The sequence below is a fragment of the Ambystoma mexicanum genome, chromosome 6q (assembly GCF_040938575.1).
Source record: "Ambystoma mexicanum isolate Mex_15411 chromosome 6q, UKY_AmexF1_1, whole genome shotgun sequence".
Classification (NCBI taxonomy): Eukaryota; Metazoa; Chordata; class Amphibia; order Caudata; family Ambystomatidae; genus Ambystoma; species Ambystoma mexicanum.
In genome coordinates, this window is record NC_090937.1 from 1149944426 (window position 1) to 1149963750 (window position 19325).

The following is a 19325-nucleotide window of genomic DNA, read 5'->3' on the forward strand; positions in this document are numbered from 1 at the left end:
CCACACAGAGAGAAAGAAAACTACTCCCTGTGCGAGCCTTGAGTCCACAGGTGGTTGTTGTTTCGCAGGACCAGACGCCGCCGAGGACCCCAGAGCTGTGGAATGAATTAGGTATTAGTACAAACAAGCACAGTACTGTCAACAATGTAACTGTTATTGAAAAAGGGCTTACCCAGGGATGATTTTCTAACTACCAGGAACTCTGAGGCTGTGGTGCAGGGAAGCGTCAGTAATCCTTAAAGCCAGGCGCCAGAAAACTCAGCGCTGGCTACCACCTGATGATTCTAGGATGTATTCTTAATACTGTGATACCGTAGCAGTTCAAGGAAGCCTGAAGACCGTAGAACACTTGACAAAGCAGAGAAGGGTAATCCAAAACAATCCGGTAAACGTTAGCTAAAGTTCAAAAAGTCCGTAAATCCAAGCAGAAACCAAACCTCAAATCCAAGGAGCAAGAATAAACAGTCTGTAGGCTTGAGGTCTGTAGCCAAATGAATCCAACGTGAATCAAACGCCAAACGGTGTCGTGAAACAGCTGTGAAGCGGCGAGTGATTCAAAGTGTGCCGCTTTTGTACCTGCCGACTCCTGATCACGTGAGCGGAGCTCAGGGCACGTGACAGAGTATTCGGCCCGGAACCGGGAAGTAATTGCTGCCGACTACTCCTGCTCCAGCCCTCTCGTAATCTCCATGGCAGTTGCCAGCGGAAACGAGGGAACAAATAATATCGCCCTCTGACAGAGCCTGGAAGTTGGTGATGCTTCCCTCGCACCACAGGTAGCGTGATCATGTGAAGGGCTGACTGTGACTTGGAGAGTCTCGCTGTGTTATGTGTCAGGGAGTCACTGAGGGTATGGGTATGAGTGTTCTGTAAGGCGGTGTGCCTGGTGTGCCTGACCTTCCTACTGCGCATGACAAATACTCCCATCTGCTACGTCTCTTTGCAACTTCAGTGAAGTTCCTTATGATTTGGCTCTGTGATGTATCGATCCACCAACAAATGAACAAAAATATACCAGATAATGGAGGTCCCCAATACACCAGAGTCATAACACTTGGTGTTTAACCTAAGCAATGAACCTGCACGACTACGCTACAGAATGCTCACATTTGCCCATCAACCACTTCATGAAGAATGGGGCAAACTGGTTTGCCCTTGCCGTTCGCTAAGCCGAAAGGAGATTTGCTCTCCGAAAATGGCCGTATTCTTCTGGCGACAGAAGAGGAACCTCACTATGGGCATCTTTGTGTGCATTCACAAGTTTGCAGATATTCCCGCCTTGCATCCACCTGTCCTCATTCCTTGATGCACTGTTTATAATCAAGTGCCACAATGTCGCCCTGTGCCCTTTTTTTTTTTTTTTACCGGATGGCTTGATTTTATCATCTTCTCTGTGAAAGATAGTGAGCTAAAGACTCTGGGTAAGTCTCTCGTAACCAGGACTAATGGCTGGCAGAGGGACTCCCAGGACCCCTCTTGTTAATTTGCGTATTTAAGTAACTTTGGGTCTCACCCTAAGTTACTAGGGGAATCCAGACGTGGACCCCTTGCTCACTATTCTTAAAGAGGTACATCTCCTCCCTACTGATGAGGTCCAACCAGACCGAAACACGTGTCTGGGGATGCTGTTGGTACTCTTGTTCAGAGGAGAATTGCCTAGCATTTCGGTGCTGGACTGCCCCAGGGCAGGACAAAGACTGATATGTTTGGGATATTTCTTCTGTGTGAAAGATAGTGAGCTAAATAGTCTGGGTACGTCTCTTGTAACCAGGACTAATGCCTGGCAGAGGGACTCCCAGGACACCCCTTGTTAATTTGATTTTATCATCGGCAAAGGTTTTTCTATGCAAAATCTTTTACTTTGTTAAAATGGTCACTGGCCCACGAGTCATGTGAGCAGTGATTTAAAGGCATTAATATAATTGTCATGTTTCGCTCACCTGGTCTCTGCGGGGGCGTTGGGGCACGGCTGGAGCCCTCCCTCGACTTGGCACCCCTGTATCGGCTATCTTCCCCAGCTGCTGCGGAGTATGCTGTTCTGGATGATGGTATTGCCCCTGGGAGAAGATGAGGCAATGAGAATGGTGTGGGCGTGTCGCGATTTTCCTCGACCCTTTCGTGCCACAATGTAGTGCGCAAGAGTTTTCCCATGCAAGCTCACCTGTTGTTTTGTAATGCTGAGCTCTCCGTCCTGCTTCCTTCAGCAGGGGTGCGTAGAGTGGACCTATTTGCTTCACTGGCCCGAGGAAGTGGCGATCCAGACCGGCTGAGACCAATCCACTTGAAAGGTATGTCTTTTGTTACGATTATTGTTCGTTTATTGTAATGTCTTTGGCAGTGAGTTTTTTTGCCTTGATTGTAAAATAATAAAAATTCTTGTAATGCCTCTTCTCTTCCCAATAAGTGTGAAAATGGTAGATCGGAATCGTGGAGTGGTTCGGGGGATTCCCTTGAGGATGATGGAGTTCTCAAATCAACAGGTAAGTTGGCCATTATGATGGAGTCCTAAACTCAGGTGTAGAGCGGCCAAGAGTTTGTTATTTATAAGTTTCTAACCTGTTGTGTTCTTTTTCCCTTGCAGCAGCGGACTGGCGATGTGGAGCAGAGTCTGGATGCTCGAAGGCCATTCCGCGGCCCCGCATGAAGATACCTCGAAGATGAAGAGAAGAAGAGGAGCTCCAGCATAGCTGGACGTCCGGATCGATTGAGGAAAGGCTCCGACTCCGATTGGCGATGGAACGCAGGTAGGTGCGTGGACAGCGATGGAGCGGCTGGAATAAGGTAAGATGCGCCTTCAGCGATGGAGCGGCTAAAATCAGGTAAATTGTGCCTTCCGTGATGGAGTTGCGAAAGGGGGCATGTGGTTGGGCTGGCCTCAAATAGGCTGGCTCTGGCCCCTCCCTTTGGCCCCGCCTTGTGGCTCCACCTTGCCCCTCTCAGGGATTCTTGCACGTGCCTCCCAATGTTGTTCTATGGCCACGCCCGGCCCTAAAGCACGTTCCTTAGGCACAGAGTGTGCAAAGCACACTTTTCTATGAGCCTGGCGCCAGAGGAGCCAGGACTGGGTCCATTTGGACCCTGAGGGTGAGGAAGGCCTGGGCCCTCGCCCAATGGCCATGACACATGTGTGGAAAGTGTTGTATATGTTGGGCAGTACAATTCAGTGCACTATGCATACAGTCATTTCCCTAGTGAATCTCGTCATCAAAAATATTCTGTTGCTGGACTCTATCTAAGCAGGTGAACTGTTAGGTATGCAACCGTATAATGCAATGGTTCTGTTATAATTGATTTTTCATATTAGTAGATTTCCCTAGGAATCCCATCACAATGCTTGTGACTTAGTTTTAGGCAAATTTGGCAATTGATGATAATATTTAATCTAATAAACTGTCTTCCTCTAACTCGGGGGTCTGCAACCTTTGGTTCTCTGGGTGTTTTGGACTACAACCTCCATCAGCCCTTCCAACCATAGCCAATGGTTGTGGTTCGTGGAAGTCGTACTCGAAAACATGAGAGCCGCAAGTTGCAGACCCCTGCTACTGTATTTCTTGATCTTGCTCTTTAGGCCATACTCCAGTGTGCATGCAATAGGCCTCACTGCTATCATGTGCTTGGTCAGTTTGCAGAATTTGATGGCAACTTTTAAAGGTGATGATGATCTGCTTTGGACCCCTGTCCAGTCACTATAGTGCTTCTAATTCCATCTATTTATTACTGTTTTCTTCTTCTTTTAATGTCTGAGTTCCCTCCTCCCTCAAACAGTAACGTGTGCATGAGAGCACCACATCAGACGCCAGAGTGCACAGAAGCCAGCAGGCCTTCATGCACAACAATTTTAACTTTAAAAAAAAAAATCGATGTATTTCACTTTGTAAGAAAATCAACAAAAACGTGCACGATGGGAGCAAGTGGAGGACAGGCAATCCCGAGAAAAACATAATGATTATATTAATGCAAATAATAGCGATGCAAAAGGACTCATTTGATTATCTAATACAACTTTGTGTTATGTTTTCAATGTAAATTTCTCTTGGATATGGTGTCTGATGCTCTATCAAAAACTATTAACATAACATGTATGTGCAGCCTTTGATGTGTGAAGATTCACTGCAATAATGCTCTTTTTTTTAAAAATGTGCTCAAGTTTACAAAATTGCTTGAAATAGTTGGGTGTCTATAAACTTTATCTACAGAAGCAATTGGCTACAACTTTACTCACCTAAACAATGCTGCATTGGCTTGTGACCTTTGGCAATCCTACTCGGCCTTAACAGTAAAGCAGCAGTCATTGTAGATAAATGCATGCTAGTTTTTATAATTATAAGCCACATTTGGTGTCCAATATGTCTATATATATCCCCTATGCAATCTCCTGACACTTATATACTTTTTAAAGAAAGAACAAAATCGTTTTTTGAATTCACAGATAAAGCAAAGGAACCCACAGCAAGGACACCCTGTGCCCTTTAGAAAACACACATATACAGCAGATTTGTTTTTAGGAACCATCAGTAATACCGACCGCGTTTTTATGAAAATAAGGGTTCTGCGTGTGTCTGGAAAACACTCAGAAACACATTGTTTAAATTGTATGATTTCTAAAACTTTTTTTAATACTGTGGCAGGTATGATATTTCTTTTTATAATTGTTTTAATGTTTTAGCTCCGTTTCGCTTTTGATATCATTCATTATGTATTCAGTGCGGTCAGTAAAGCAAAGGCAGTTCATTTACAATGCTGATTTATCTGTTTTCTATTCGACAATAACGTATTGTACTAGTTATTTTATCTCATAAGCTATGAGGAAACATTCAACTTAAAGCAAGCCTTTCTAGAATGTACATGATGCATAGCAGAACTGGGGCAGTTATAAACTGTATTGTGATGTTTATCTAGGCAGGAGGCTCCGGTTTGCCTATTGGTGGTTTTTGCTTTGCAAGCTGATTTGAAACTATGCTGTCTTTCCTAACTCTTAACAAATCAGAAAGCCTTCTGCCTGCAGGTTTCTCATCTGTTGTAGTATCCAGAGGTGACAGTCCGGAAAACCTTTCAATATCCACATGGGCACTGGGCAGGGCCCATGATGATGTGCGGTGTCACAGGGTCCTTCCATTGTGATTACAAATAACAATTCTTTCGCGATATATATCCCCTGATAAGGTCTTTACCCTCCTTTGATGAAGAAGATATTAGGCCTACTGGACATCAAGCAGTTTCCCGCTCCCAACTACGACTCGAATATGTAACAAAAAAGGAAAAGGTGTTTCGAGGGGATTGGGTCCTCCGGCGTATTCCATATCTATGACAGGTAATGTCCACAGCTCTGCTGCTTCGGAAAATCTTTGGTGTCTGCGTCGATGACGTTGGTGCGCCATCCCCGAGGACCTCCTCCGACGGCCGACGTCACCCGATGTGATAAGCAGGACGCACGACGCCCATAGCCTCAGTTCCGTTTTTTCCGTGAACGTGTTCGCTTCGTGAATCTCGGTACGCCTCGACTCGTTGGAGTTTGCTGTTTTCTGTTCTCGGTTCGTTGAACCTGTTCAGTTTGTTGTGAAGACCTGTTTGTGGCGATGTCTTTCTCGTCTTCAACCCCGCGTCCGGGCTTCAAGAACTGCGGGGACTGTGGGTCCAAGATGTCGGTCACGGACTCGCACGACGCCTGCCTCTGATGCCTCGGGGAGGCCCACGATACGGACTGTCGACTGCCAGTCGCTCACTGCAAATGCCTTGCGGGAACGCAAGAAGAAGCTGTCGGTAGGCCGGGTGTCTAAGCCCCGGAAGTCGAGGTCTGCGGGGCTTTCGACGGATGACTCGAGGGGCGACTCTCTGCGTCATCGTCGGAAGTCCAGTGGGTCTCCTTCCAGGAGTCTGTCTCGCCACTCCTCTGCCTCTTCGAGGCATTTCGGGAAGCGCCGGCACAGGTCCCCTTCCCCGTCCTCTTCCGAGGACTCCGCCCGTCGGCGGGTCGCTTATCTCTCCATGCAAGCGACACCGGAGGAATGGGCTTCCTTCGGGAAGCAGATGCTAGCGATTCTGGAATCGCAGGGCACCGGTCCGTCCGCGCCTCCGGTCGAGAGACACCGCTCGTACGCCTTCGGGCTCGAGTGGTCGGCACGGCTCGCGGGAGAGGTCCCACTCTGACAAGGGTAGCCGTTCTCGCGATGCCCGTGCCAGGTCCCGGTCCTCGACACGCTCCAGACCGTGTGATCCTGTGCCGTCTTCGAAGAAGACATCGACGCCTGTGGCGCAGAGGTCGTCGACGATTTCTCTCGAGGCTCTGCCTCCGAGGGGTCGTCGACGCCGTCGGCGCCTAGGTTTTCGAGAGACACGCTCGGAGCTTCGGCTTCGAGGACTGTGTCGACGCTGCCGATGCTGGCGGTGCTGCAGCTGACGTCGACGCTGATTCGCTTGACGTCGACGCCTTTTCTGTCCACACCGGCGCCGACTCGTTCGGCGCCCTCGACGCCTTTTCTGTCGACGTCAGCGCCGATTCGTTTGGCGCCCTCGACGCCATTCGAGGCGGTGGTGTCGGAGGGGCCCTGTGGCACAGGGTTTGCCCCTAGAAAGGCTATGGCTAAGGTCCGGCACTGCTTTGGTCCACAGAGGTCTTCCTCTCCCCGCCTGGAGTACATTTCAGAGGGTGATGAAGGCTCTGATGGCGGCCTGGTTCCGGTTACGGTTCCAGATGACCTTATCTCGGGACATAGCCAGTTTGATGACCTGAGGCAGTCGCTGCATGATGCCAGTGGACTGGACACCTCTCCGGAGGTGGAGTTTTGTCGGCCGGAGCCTGGCACTCATGCCGATTCTTCATATCGGCGCCTTTTGTCTCGGGTTACCGAGTACTTGGGTTGGTCAGCTCCCCCAGGGGAGTTGGTTCAGGATGATCTCAAGGTCATCCTTGATCTCGGTCCACCCACTGACCCGGTTTTGCCTTTTCATATGGCTCTGCAGAGAAGGGTGGCGGCGGCTTGGACTGCTCCGGAGAGTCTCCCGGCAGTGGGCAACTCTTTGTCGAGAAAATACCGTCCAGCCAGTAGCGACCCCTGCTACTTGTCTAGGCACCCCACCCCGGAGAGTTTGGTAGTGCAGGCGGCTACGGCCCCGGCAAAGCAGGCGTCGTATCCTACCATCCCACCGGATAGGGACGACAAGCGTTTTGACGGCTGGGCGAAGAAAGTGTTTTCTTCGGGGGGTATGGCGCTTCAGGCGGCCAACTCCATATGTGCCTTGTCTCGTTTCACACACACTCTGTGGAACTGTGTTGCATTAGCGGCTGATCATATTCCCGAAGGGACGGTTTCCTTGCTATGGTTCAGGATGGCAAGGATGCTATGTGTGAGGCCGTTCAGTCGGGTTTGGACTTGGAGGATTGTGTCAGCCGGTCCATGGCGGCGAGCACCGTAATTCGCAGGTTTGCGTGGTTGCGGAAGTCTGGGTTCGCTCCTGATGTGCAGTCCCGGCTCCTCAACATGCCCTTTGACAGTGAACACCTTTTTGGCAGCAAGGTTGACGAGAGCCTTGAGAGGTTGCAGACCTCCAAAGCTGCAGCAAAGTCGTTGGGCGCTGCAGTTCGCCAACCTCTGCCTTTTCGTCCTAGGGGACAGCAATGGAGGGGAGGTTCCTTTCGCTATTACTCGTCCTTTAGTAAAGCGAGGGGAGCTAGCAGTCAAAGAGGCCATTGTAGGAGTGCCAGAGGTGGAAACAAAGGCACTCGAGGTGCCAAGGCCGCTCGGGCAGTTGCCTCTTTGCCCTCAGGCAACGCCGCAGCCGCTACCACTCAGTCATGAGGCCAGGTCCCATGGTTCGCCGGTTGGGGGAAGGCTGGCGCAGCATCTTGTAGAGTGGCAAGCCATTACTTCGGATGTGTGGGTTCTGGAGATCATAACCCACGGCTACTGTCTTCCTTTCGGCAGAGGCCTCACGACAATCCACCAGGGACAATCCACCAGGGAATCTCTCTTTGAAGTGTCCGATCCGATTCCTTGTGCAGGAAATTCAAGCCCTGCTGGAGAAAGGCGCCATAGAACTGGTGCCTGTAGCGGAGAGGAACAAGGGATGGTATTCCCCTTATTTTTTGATTTCGATGAAAAGACTGGGGATTGAGACCCATCATGGACTTGCGCGGTTTGAACAAACTTCTCAGGAAGGACAAGTTCAAGATGGTGACTCTTTCTCAAGTCCTCCAGGCCCTTCTGCTTACTTCCATGTGCCGATCCATCCCAAGCACAAGAAGTACCTGAGGTTCGCAGTTGGCGACTCGCACTTTCAGTTTCGGGTCCTGCCGTTCGGATTGACCTCCGCCCCGAGGGTTTTCACCAAGCTCATGGTGGTGGTGGCAGCGCATCTCAGGAAAGGGGGGATTCACGTCTACCCCTACCTGGACGATTGGTTGATCAGGGGGAGCTCTCCCGAGCAAGTCCTGGATCATCTGTCCGTCACCTGCCACTTCCTTCACAGGCTGGGCTTCTCCCTCAATTTAAAGAAGTCCCATTTGACACCAACGCAGCGGCTCCAGTACATCGGAGCAGTGCTCGACACGTCCCTGGGGCAGTGTTTTCCTCCTCAGGTGAGGGCCCTTCACATTCAGCAGATGGTGCACAAGTTTCAGCTTGCCCTGAATCTCCCAGCGTCCGAATTCTTGAGACTGCTCGGCCTCATGGCATCCTGCATTCTTCTGGTGCCAGAGGCTCGTCTGCGGATGAGATCTTTGCAGTGGGCACTCAAGCTCCAGTGGTCTCAGTCCTCCGGCAGGCTGTCGTACCCTGTTCAGGTGCCGCCCTCGGTAGCCTGGGACCTTCTGTGGTGAGCCCTCGAGGGCAATCTGATGAAGGGGGCCCCGTTTTGGCTGCCCTGGCCTGAGGTGACGATCGTGACGGACGCATCCCTCACGGGATGGGGAGCTCATGCCAACGAGTTGACAGTCAGCGGTCATTGGTCTCCGTCAGAGTCCAGACTCCATATCAATCTGTTGGAGCTGAGGGCCGTCAGGCTAGCCCTGAAGGCTTTTCTGCCGACTGTGCGCGGAAAGAGTGTCCCGATTTCAACGGACAACACGGTGGCCATGGACTACCTCAACAAAAAGGGGGGTGGGGCAGAGCCACTTCCGCTGTTCAGGGAGGCGATGCAGCTCGAGTTCTGGGCCATCCAGCAGGAAGTTTCGATCTTGCGGTTCATCTGGCCGGAGACGACAACGAGACGGCGGACACTCTGAGCAGGCAGAGCACGATCTCTCACGAGTGGGAGCTGGCTCAGGAGATTCTCCTGGAGATCTTCGCCCTTTGGGGGACCCCTCAAGTGGATCTCTTCGCCTCCACTGTCAACCGGAAGTGCGAAAGGTTTTGCTCGCGGGAATTTCCTCCAAAAGGAGCCTTAGGAGACGCGTTCGTGGTGGAGTGGTCATTCCCACTGCTGTACGCGTTTCCTCCAGTCCCCGTCATCCCGCAAGTGTTGCAGAGGTTACGGAGGTTCGGTTCCCGGATGATCCTCATTGCTCCGGCGTGGGCCCGGAAGACGTGGTACCCGGACCTTCTAGACTTGTCCATCTGCCCTCCACGTTGTCTTCCCTACCGAGACGATCTGCTCTCACGGGAGGGGGGGTCAGGTTCTCCATCCAAAGGTCAGATCTCTCAATCTTCACGCTTGGCTTCTGAAAGGTTGAGGTATAAGGATTGGGACCTCCCTGAAGACGTGATGGAGGTGTTGCTCTCGGCCAGGCGACCGGCAACTAAGTCCTTGTACCGTTGCCATTGGAGAAAGTTCTGCGACTGGTGCAGAGTTCAGAATGTGGATCCTTTTGAATGTGGCATTCCCATGTTTCTGTCTTTTTTGCTTTCTTTGGCCCACAGGGGCTTGCAAGTGGGGACCATTAAAGGTTACCTGGCGGCGCTGTCCATATTTAAGCGCTCGTCTGAAGAGTGTTCCTATTTTAAGATTCCTTTAATTTCGCAGTTTTTGAAAGGGCTCACTAATGTGTTCCCTCCGTCACCTTTTTTGGTGCCAGGTTGGGATTTGAACCTTGTTCTTAAGTTTCTTATGGGTGCTCCATTTGAGCCTTTACATTCTTGCCCTTTGAGGCTGTTGACTCTGAAAACTGTGTTATTGGTTGCGGTTACTTCTGCTCGCAGAGTGAGTGAGTTACAGGCACATTCAGTTAAGCCACCCTTCACTTTGTTTCATAAGGAAAGGGTTGTCCTTAGGGTTCGTCCTTCTTTTCTTCCGAAGGTGGTTTCGGATTTCATTTGAGCCAGAAGGTTGTTCTTCCAGCGTGCTATCCTCCTCCGCATCCTGGTAAGGAAGAGGAGAGGCTCCATAGGCTTGATCCTCGGAGAGCGTTGAGCTTTTATATTTCGCGCATGTCCCGGGTCAGAGTGGACGATCAACGTTTCATTGGTTACGCTGGAAAGTGTTTGGGACAAGCTGTGACGAAACCGACTTTGTCTAGTTGGATTATTTTAGCTATCTCCGAGTGTTACCGCTTGGCGGTTAAGGAACCTCCGGCTGGCTTGCGGGCCCATTCTACCAGAGGAGTGGCTGCGCCTACTGCCCTGCAGAGGGGAGTTCCTATTCGTCTCATCTGTGATGCAGCCACCTGGGCTTCAGTACATACTTTTGTACGTCACTATTCCCTTGATTCCATCAGAGGGCAAGATCTGGCCTTTGGCAAGGCAGTTCTCTATTCCGCAATTTGATTGGGCATGCTAAATTTGTATTCTAAATGCTTTCCCACCTCCTTGCTTGGTACTGCTTTGGGAGTCTGTCATAGATATGGAATACGTCGGAGGACCCAATCCCCTCGAAGAACAAGTTACTTTCTTACCTGGTAACGTTCTTTCGATGGGATGGTCTGACGATGTATTCCATATCGCTCCCTCCCTGCCTTCCCCGCTGCAGAATTTCTTTTGCGATTGCAGCTTGCGTTCCGCAAGGCCTTGTGTGTCTGACTGGCAGAAAACTAGTGGCACACGTTCTGGGAAAAAACTATAACTGAGGCTATGGGCGTCGTGCGTCCTACTTATCACATCGGGTGACGTCGGCCGTCGGAGGAGGTCCTCGGGGACGGCGCATCGGCGCAAGACGCAGACGCCAAAGATTTTCCGAAGCAGCACAGCTGTGGACATTACCTGTCATAGATATGGAATACGTCGTCGGACAATCCCATCGAAAGAACGTTACCAGGTAAGAAAGTAACTTGTTCTTCTGAGGGCTCCCACTTTTTTTTAATACAATATTTTCATTTGTTTCATTGTTTTCCTTTTGTTGACAGATCTCCGTATTCAACATGCATATATCGTGTCAACACAAATTATAGAGCAAAAGCACATAAACGTTATATACATGTTGCAGGGAAATAATTCCTAACGTAGTGAGAATTCATAAATAACTCAACATATTACAGATATATCACCTAGATAAAATAGTACCAGACAAAAGTATTTAGATAGTGTACCTAAGTATAACCTTTCTCAAAGTAGGAAGATTGTCTGTGATGTTAGCCTAATGGTCTCTGTTAAAGAGTGTGAAGGAACCGAGTCTGGTCCTGGAATTCATTTCAGAGTGGCTTCAGCTCATGTCCGTGCCCTCCCTATCTCCCACATCAATTAAACGAAGAGTTCCACGTCGACATGTGGGAAATGTTGCATATATTGAAGGGCTCCCAACTGCTCTCTGTCTTGACCTCTCTTGCCAAAGCCATATGGGGAGGCTCTAGGACCTGGACATACAGGTGAGTGAGCTTGAAATGTTCCTGAATGCAGTACTGGGACCTGCATTGTTTGTAGATGCTTCCTGACAACAGTAGAGTTTTTTGGCGTTGTCTGATCTAAGTCCATCACCTCACTGTTTAATGCTGAATTCACTGTGCCCCCTGCTCTGCATGCCCCTCTGGCACTGCCGCTCCCACTCATAAGTGCCATCCACACGCTCTAAACCTCTGCAGGGTCTGTCAATGGGAAGTGCATCTTCTGTGCAATAGTCCACTGCAAATCATTTTGGTTGCTCTCATGAACCAACATCTGCTGGTTCCGTCCATTTACCATGAGGATCTTCTACACCATATTCACCATTGTGCATGAAGTGCTGGTCACACTGGGCAGTGAACTTGAATGAAGGAACTATGATTTCCAGTTTGATCCTCCTCCACAGGGTAAGGTACATGCCTTGTACCGAAACACTGTGAGCCTAAGATCTGCAAGATTGCAGTGGCCGATCAGCTTCTAATTGAGGGCCCAGCGCCTACTTTGTTTGACTTCGGTAGAAGAGTTGTAATCCTTTTCTCAAACCTTAAGACAGCTCTGATGTTTTGACGAACTATGCCTCTGGTTACAAATACTTCACAGAAGCATTTACATTCTATTTTGACGAGACAAATCCACTTCAGAAACAATTATTTTCTAAAGTGATACCTTGAAGAAACCCGTATGTTTTGGGAAACATCTTGTCTGCTCGTCATACTGTTCTGGGCTCACATCCTGAGACAGGAATGTTGGTGGCTATCGTGGACTCGGTCCCAGAAGGGCAACACTTGGTTGCTGGCTGAGAATATCTGCAGAGTGCCACAGATGCACTGTTGTGGCTGCTGAACATAACATTTCCATTTCAGGAAACCGTTATTGTGCCTCTTACAAAGGTACTTCACGGTCAACTGCTGTTGCCTCTTTAATCTTCTGTGACAGTTACTTTGTTGGTATCAGTTGAAGGGAACAGGGAGGCTCCATGCGCCAGGGGAAGCTGTCTGCTCTGCAGTGTGACATCTGGAGGTGATATACGGCGGATAACCCAGAGCTGCCTTCTGCTCCCAACCCTCAGGGCAGGGAGGATCCCTCTTTTGAGTGCAGACCAGAGAATCGTTATGCCATGCCCTTGGATTTTAGGAACATGTAAACACAGGGATGTTAGTATTTCCGTTCCCAGGGAAGTGCACAGAAACCCTGAACCAGGAATCTGGATTCCTGAGCTGGTTAAGTGGGACAAACTGAGGGAAGACCCCCCTCAAGACTCCAGCTCACCTCGGATCTCAGACTAGCTAGAAAGCCACAGCAGACTAAGTTGGGCATACTAGTCCCATTTACCCATTTGTAAACTAAAGACCCCGGGAGGTAATATACTCTGGATTCACCAGCATCTATTCCCACCTCACAAGATCCAGACAAATTACAGGAGAAACCCTTCTGCACATCTTCAGTAGAACACAAAGACTCACTCCATTCCTTTCAATGAAACACCTCCTTCTGACTCCAGGGAAAACAAGGTGAGATATACAGTATCACGTCCTTTGATTGACACCCGTTTTAACGACTGGTGTTTTGCTGCTGTTTTTTTTTCCGGAAAAACGTAATCGAATTTTTTTGGTTTGGGGGGCTTTAAGGGGTGTGAATGGGCAAATAAAGCGTTGGGGGGTCGGGAATAAAACATAATTAAATGAAGGGGGGCTTGGGGGTGGGACTCCTACTATCATTTTTTAAATGTTTTGACGTTTTTCAGAAAATATGGGTGTCGCTGAAAGGACATAGAACCAGATATACACCCAGCACCAGCCAGCATCAAAGGAAAACATCCCAGAGCACTCCTCATATCCCCCGATAGCACCTTCCCATTACTCGACCAGGTCAGCACAGAGGAAACTCCACTTGCCAAATTCCATTCTCTCAAGCTTGCACATACAATACAATTAGTTAGCCTTCAAGCATCCTGAGAACATTCAAAATCTCCAAGGGGAGTAAGCGGGCCACATAAATGTGAAATTCCCTCCTGTTAGACCCCTTTACCTATAAAGAAGACCGCAAATCAGGGAGAGAGGCAAGTATGTTTCTCACAAAACAAATGTTCGAAACACATGGCAGAATTTGAAAATAGCTGCCACTTAAAGACCGCACCACCCTGAGTTATGAACTTCAAAGCTTCAGTCCCAATGAGATCACTGGAGAGATCCACATGACTTACCGAGCCAAACAGGCAGACACCTCATCCAGGTAGAATAAAAGAGGCCCTGTTGACTTATTCTGGGTAAGGAGAAGCAGGGGTGCAGATTTGCTCGAACAAAGCACTGAGAGCAGAGCAAGGACAAGGTCCAGGATAGCGGAGAGGAGTCAGGGGCCTGTAGTTTGCAGAAACATGGGGCACAATAGCCCCTTTATGGTGAGAAAGGCACCTTTACCCTTGCATAGTAAGCAAACTGATGGAGAGGGCCAGACCCAATGAGAGTTCCAAATCCAGGGAAGATCCAGACCCTGGGAAAGGCAAAGAGGGAGGGACAGAACCAGAGCCCCAGAGAGAAACCAAGACACCCTTTTGAGGTCTGCATCTCGGATCCTTACAAAAGTCACAGTGCAAGAAGTACAAATGGCCAAGAGCCTGCTGGGAGGTATTGCTCGGACCCTCGCGAAATTCAGAGCCTGAATGATAAATAAAGAGAATTGCCAGCCTGCTGGGGTGCTTTGGCACAGAACACTCACAGATATGATGGAGGCTGAAACAATAAGAACCCAAGTCCGCTCTAGCCTCACATGCTAAGGTCGCTAATGTCTGAGCCTGTTATATGCTCAGACACAGAAGGGAAACCGTAGTCTGGTGGGTAAGAATAAATTCAGTCTGACAAGTACCAAGGCAGGGGACACAAATTCCTTGACAAAAGGATACGAAGACAAGAAAGAAGTATGCTGAGGTGCTTTGAGCACCTTACAACTGTGAATAGCTTAAAGAGAACCAACTAGGGTTCTGTGATCCTGAACTATATTGTGCTTGGAGTCGGGAACCAGGCTTCAATTGGGACACTGTTCCTTATTTGAATCTACACATGTACTCCTGGCACTTAGCCAATGGTTTCACTATGTAGTTTTAGTTTGTAGCCCAATAGGTCCTATAGGATTTCACCTAACCCATGTCCCCAGGGAAGTATGCCCAAGGGTTAACTAAATCCACACGTATATTATTTGACTTTCAGACATGGAGATCCACGATCTGACCTGAGACTTTAGATTTGTTTCCATCCACTCATGTTTTTTTTTCTGTCCCGTCCAGCTCACCATTAATATAGCCAAGTTCATTAGGCCATCCTATTCAGTTATTCCCTTTCATTCATGCAAGTGTTCATCCAGCCATTCCTACTGTGTACATACATTATAAGGTTTATGTTGATCGACAATCCAGGAAGCTTGCCAATACATTAAAAAAGAAATTTGTAGGAAAGAAATCTATGGCATCAGGTTCTGATTATTTGTGAATAGTTCTTGGGCCAATTGATATTAACAACATTGAAGGTAATGCTGCTCCTGTTTGGTTTGTCCTTTATACCTCCTTTGTTTCTGTCCTCACATCTGAACATCCTCCAGCAAGCTTACACGTACGGTTTCAAGAAAACATGAAGAATTTACCAAACTCACGAGGAACTCGCAATGAGGTTGCTATTCAGTCACTTTGACAGTCCTTAAAAGGGTGTATGTGACTGCATAGAAATCTCTACCTCTAAGAACTTTTTATTAACATGGCCCGTTTAGGTCCTATAAAACCTCACATAATGGTCAACCTGGTGTACTTTTGTCCCATTGTCAGTTCATTCACTTTGTGGAAGGTGGCACAGCTTGTTATGTGTGGTCCGGTTTCCCACACTCTTGAGTGAAGCACATTGTCTGTTTTGTCCAGTAGTTCCCCGTGAGATTGTTGGGTTTGAAATGACTCATGGGATCCATATTGGCTTGGGCATCCCTTGTGGCCACCAGGGCTATACTCCAAGGTATACATTGACAGGCATTCTGCAAAGAGCCTTTTTGGTCAACGATTTCATACATGTCCATCTAGGTCTGATGCAGGATTTTGCTGCGCGCCATTGCATCATCTCGTGAGTGAGGCAGCCTTCTTTTTACATGTCTTTGGATCTTCCCATTGTCATAATTAGGGACTTCTGTAGGAATCTTTCAAGAAATGAAGCATGTGTATGTCAAAACTAGTGTCTAGTCACCCAACCCCCAATGTTTCTTGTCGGTACAAGATTCCTCTTGCGTGGCGGCAAAGGGCACACAAGGTGCCGTATTTATGTGGAGGAGCCTCCCTCCGATACACAGAAGAAGCAGTGCCAAATGCCCATGAATACATTTGGCTGGGTCTGCCAGTGATTGTGGTGTTTTGAAAGGTTTGCCTTTACCAGCTGAACCCTGGAGACATTTAAATAGATGATGACCTTGCAAACTGAGTAGAGTGTTTATCAGAAGTGTGCTTACTGTCTAGTACGTTACTGCATGTTTGTATCTGCTTTCTCCTTTCACCTCTTTCCTGTGCTTACTGTACCTCTTTTTTTCCACCCCTTTGCTTTCTCTTTAGTAATTGTTCTGAGGCTGACAAGTATACTTATTCTGAAGATGATTGGTAAGCACCGGAAACTCGTGTGCCTGATGTTTTCTGCTTTGTTTGCTTCATTCCTCGTACTCACTCTTTATTTGAAAGGATTTTAACTTCCATGTGCAGAGATGAATAGTACCAGAGCAGTAAAGCGGAGTGCATCTGCTCGCAAAATAGGATAAAAAGCAGCTTGAAATTAAAGAATAGAACACATTCAATGGATTGCATTCTCCTGCATATTCCTCATCTGATAGGTTCCTTTCAGCTTCAGCTGCTGACGAACTTTATCAAAAGGGGGCGTGGTGCGGCTCAACGTCCACTGTCAACGCCATCTTGTCTTGGCCGTACCACGCCTCTACTCTGGACTTGACATCAGAAGTATATATATTGCATCACTACTTCCGCCTACCTCAGTTCCTTTTTTGTTCGAAACGCTCAGCACAATGTGCTGGAATGCGATTCTCTTCAGTGAGAAAATTCTTTCAACACTGATATGTCAGGGCCTAACGCTATGGGTTTCAAGAGCTGTCAGGACTGCGGCTCGAAAATGTCCATCATATACCCACACGGTATCTGCATATGGTGTCTCAGGAACGAACATGACGTCCAGCAGTGCAGCTCCTGTCAACAGATGAACCTGAAGGCCCCAGGGAGCAGTCTGCAAAATGTGTGCTTGAGCGGCTGCCGTTGAAGTCTCCAGCTCAATCAACTGAAGACACTGCATAAAAGTGAAAAGGCGCCCGCATTCCTGTAGCGAGTCACACCATTCATCCTCCTCATCTGCCCACAAGAAAAGACTATGGCGTAGTCATGACTCGGTGGAGGGGTGGGGTAAGTTCCCCCGAGAGAGAAGAATGGGAGGCGTCAAAAAAACAAATGCTCCAACTCTTCCAAAAAGCTGCGGCGAGTACAGCTCCGGCTTCGAAACCAGAGGATATTTGGGCACCATTTGTGCCCAGAGGGTAACCATGTCGGTTCCTACACTCTCAACATTCATGAAGCCGATAACGGCACTGATGACCCTCGAGTCAATGTTGAGAGGTTTTATCAAAGCGGGTCTACCAAAGTCTGTGCTGACGATCAACCACCTATTTTTAACCAGAGTTCAGATCAGAGTTTTTTCACTCCATGAGGTTGATCTTTGACGAGGAAGGGAACTTCATCCAATGAGTGGGGGAGCCGATTACTTCACGGATCATGCCGACTTATTGGCCCTGGTGGAAGGTTTGCATGAGGTAAGTGGGCTTATCCACTCATCTAACCTAGTCCTGCAGCAGACATCCCTAATGGACACCCGAATTCGCAGAGTAGGAAGACTGTAGAAAAGGTGGTCCCAGCTTTGGGGTTGGGTACTCTGGCCAAGCCACTGAGGGCCTTACGGACATCACAAATAAAGGCCCACATATAGAACCCTGCACTTTAATGCAGCCATATCGGACCCCATAATCTCATTGTGGCAAAAGCCATGCTTTAAACCAGCTGTGGACCTTGAGCTAAATAAGAAGTATACACCAGCCAGGGGAGATGTTCCTTTTCTGTCTGTGCATCCTATGCTGCAAAGTCTGGTGGTTCAAGCCATAACTGCGAGTTCACGGCCAGCCATATCCACCTCCAATCTGCCCATGGACAGGGAGTCCAAAAAGACTGATGCCCTAGCAAAGAAGTTCTTTGCGTTAGGAAGTATGGTTTTGAAAGCCATCAATGCCAGCTGTGCCTTTGGTAAGCATTCACACGTTCTGTGGAGGACAATAGCTGATGCGACTAATCCTCTCCCAGCAGGGGAGATGAGATTTGTTTTGGACATGGTGAACAATGGCTGAGTGGACAGAGGTATTTTTCGTGCCCCAGACAGGGCCGAGGGGCTTTGAAGGGCCAACAGACTTCAGAGCATTCTAACAGAACAAGAAAGCATAGGCTCCAACAGAGCAACCATCAAAAAAGTCACACCAAATTGAGGTCCCATGCTAGAACCAGAAATGGTGTATGCGGAAACCTATTTACAGGGCCCTTCAGAAATTGGGTAATTACTGGGATAGTAAAGAAGGATCCTTGATCCAGAGACCTTAAACACAAAGCCACCAAGTAACCCTTGACCATGCATATCTGAAGGCCCGAAGAGTCCAGGGATAGAAGGAATTCCAACACTGTGGTGGTGGGCATGAGATGCGTTATGCCCTGCGCTGCCTAGACCACGGCTGACATGCATGCATACAATAATCTGGTAGAATGCAATGCAATCCTTTGAAGGAGAAATTAGCACCAGTATGGATTCTTCTTCTGTAGACTCCTCATCACCCTCCCATCCTTCCCTGCTATGAGAAGTGTTCTGCTGCCTGTCTGGGTTTTTTAGCTGGCGGGATGACAACTTAAGGTGGTGACATTTGGAATGTTAGGCACGTTTCTGTTCTTTGCCGATTGTATGCCTTTCAGCCTGTTGTTCAGAATACGGTGACTGTTCTTCACAAAAAAAAAATAAAGCTTTTTGGTCTTTCGCTAAGCCGCCGTATCGTTTGGGTTCTTCCTCCGTGGCTGCTGAGCTCAGAGAGGTAAAAGGTGGGGAAACTGAGGTACTGAGCGGTGTAGTGACGCAATATATGTACTTCCGACATCGCGTCTTGAGTCGAGGAGTGGCACGGCTTAGTCAAAATGATGTTGACGTTGCGCCGCACTACACTCTGTCGAACAAGTTTCTGAGCAACTGGCGCTCGAAGGGAGATTTATCAGATGAGGAATCTGCGTGAGAAGTATATATAAAAAGAACATTGCTGGTAAGTAATTTCTCCTTTGCGTTTATCATCATGAGGTTATATTACACTGTGAAAGCCGCCATAAACCTGTCGCCAGTCATTTCAATCAACACTTCTTTTTATGACCACATTTAGAATATGCATAAAAGAAATAGACGATTTGAAACGTGCATTTGTCATTTGCATAGCCTTCAACCAATTCCTGCTGTCATTGTACAATTCACCGCCTGCGCTATGTTG

At 48.4% G+C, this 19325-nt stretch overlaps 1 protein-coding gene across 4 annotated transcripts in view; it reads left to right on the plus strand.

The window, feature by feature from the left end:
- Positions 1–19325, plus strand: part of ATP8A1 (ATPase phospholipid transporting 8A1) — a 1730029-nt gene that overhangs the window by 566175 nt on the left and 1144529 nt on the right. For 2 of the 4 annotated variants that reach the window (XM_069631739.1, XM_069631738.1), the window contains exon 15: positions 16321–16365. The exons of the other annotated variants lie outside the window; for them this stretch is intronic. In XM_069631739.1, coding sequence (XP_069487840.1) covers positions 16321–16365 — 45 coding nt within the window. The remainder of the gene's footprint in view (positions 1–16320; positions 16366–19325) is intronic. 4 annotated transcript variants of the gene reach the window in all.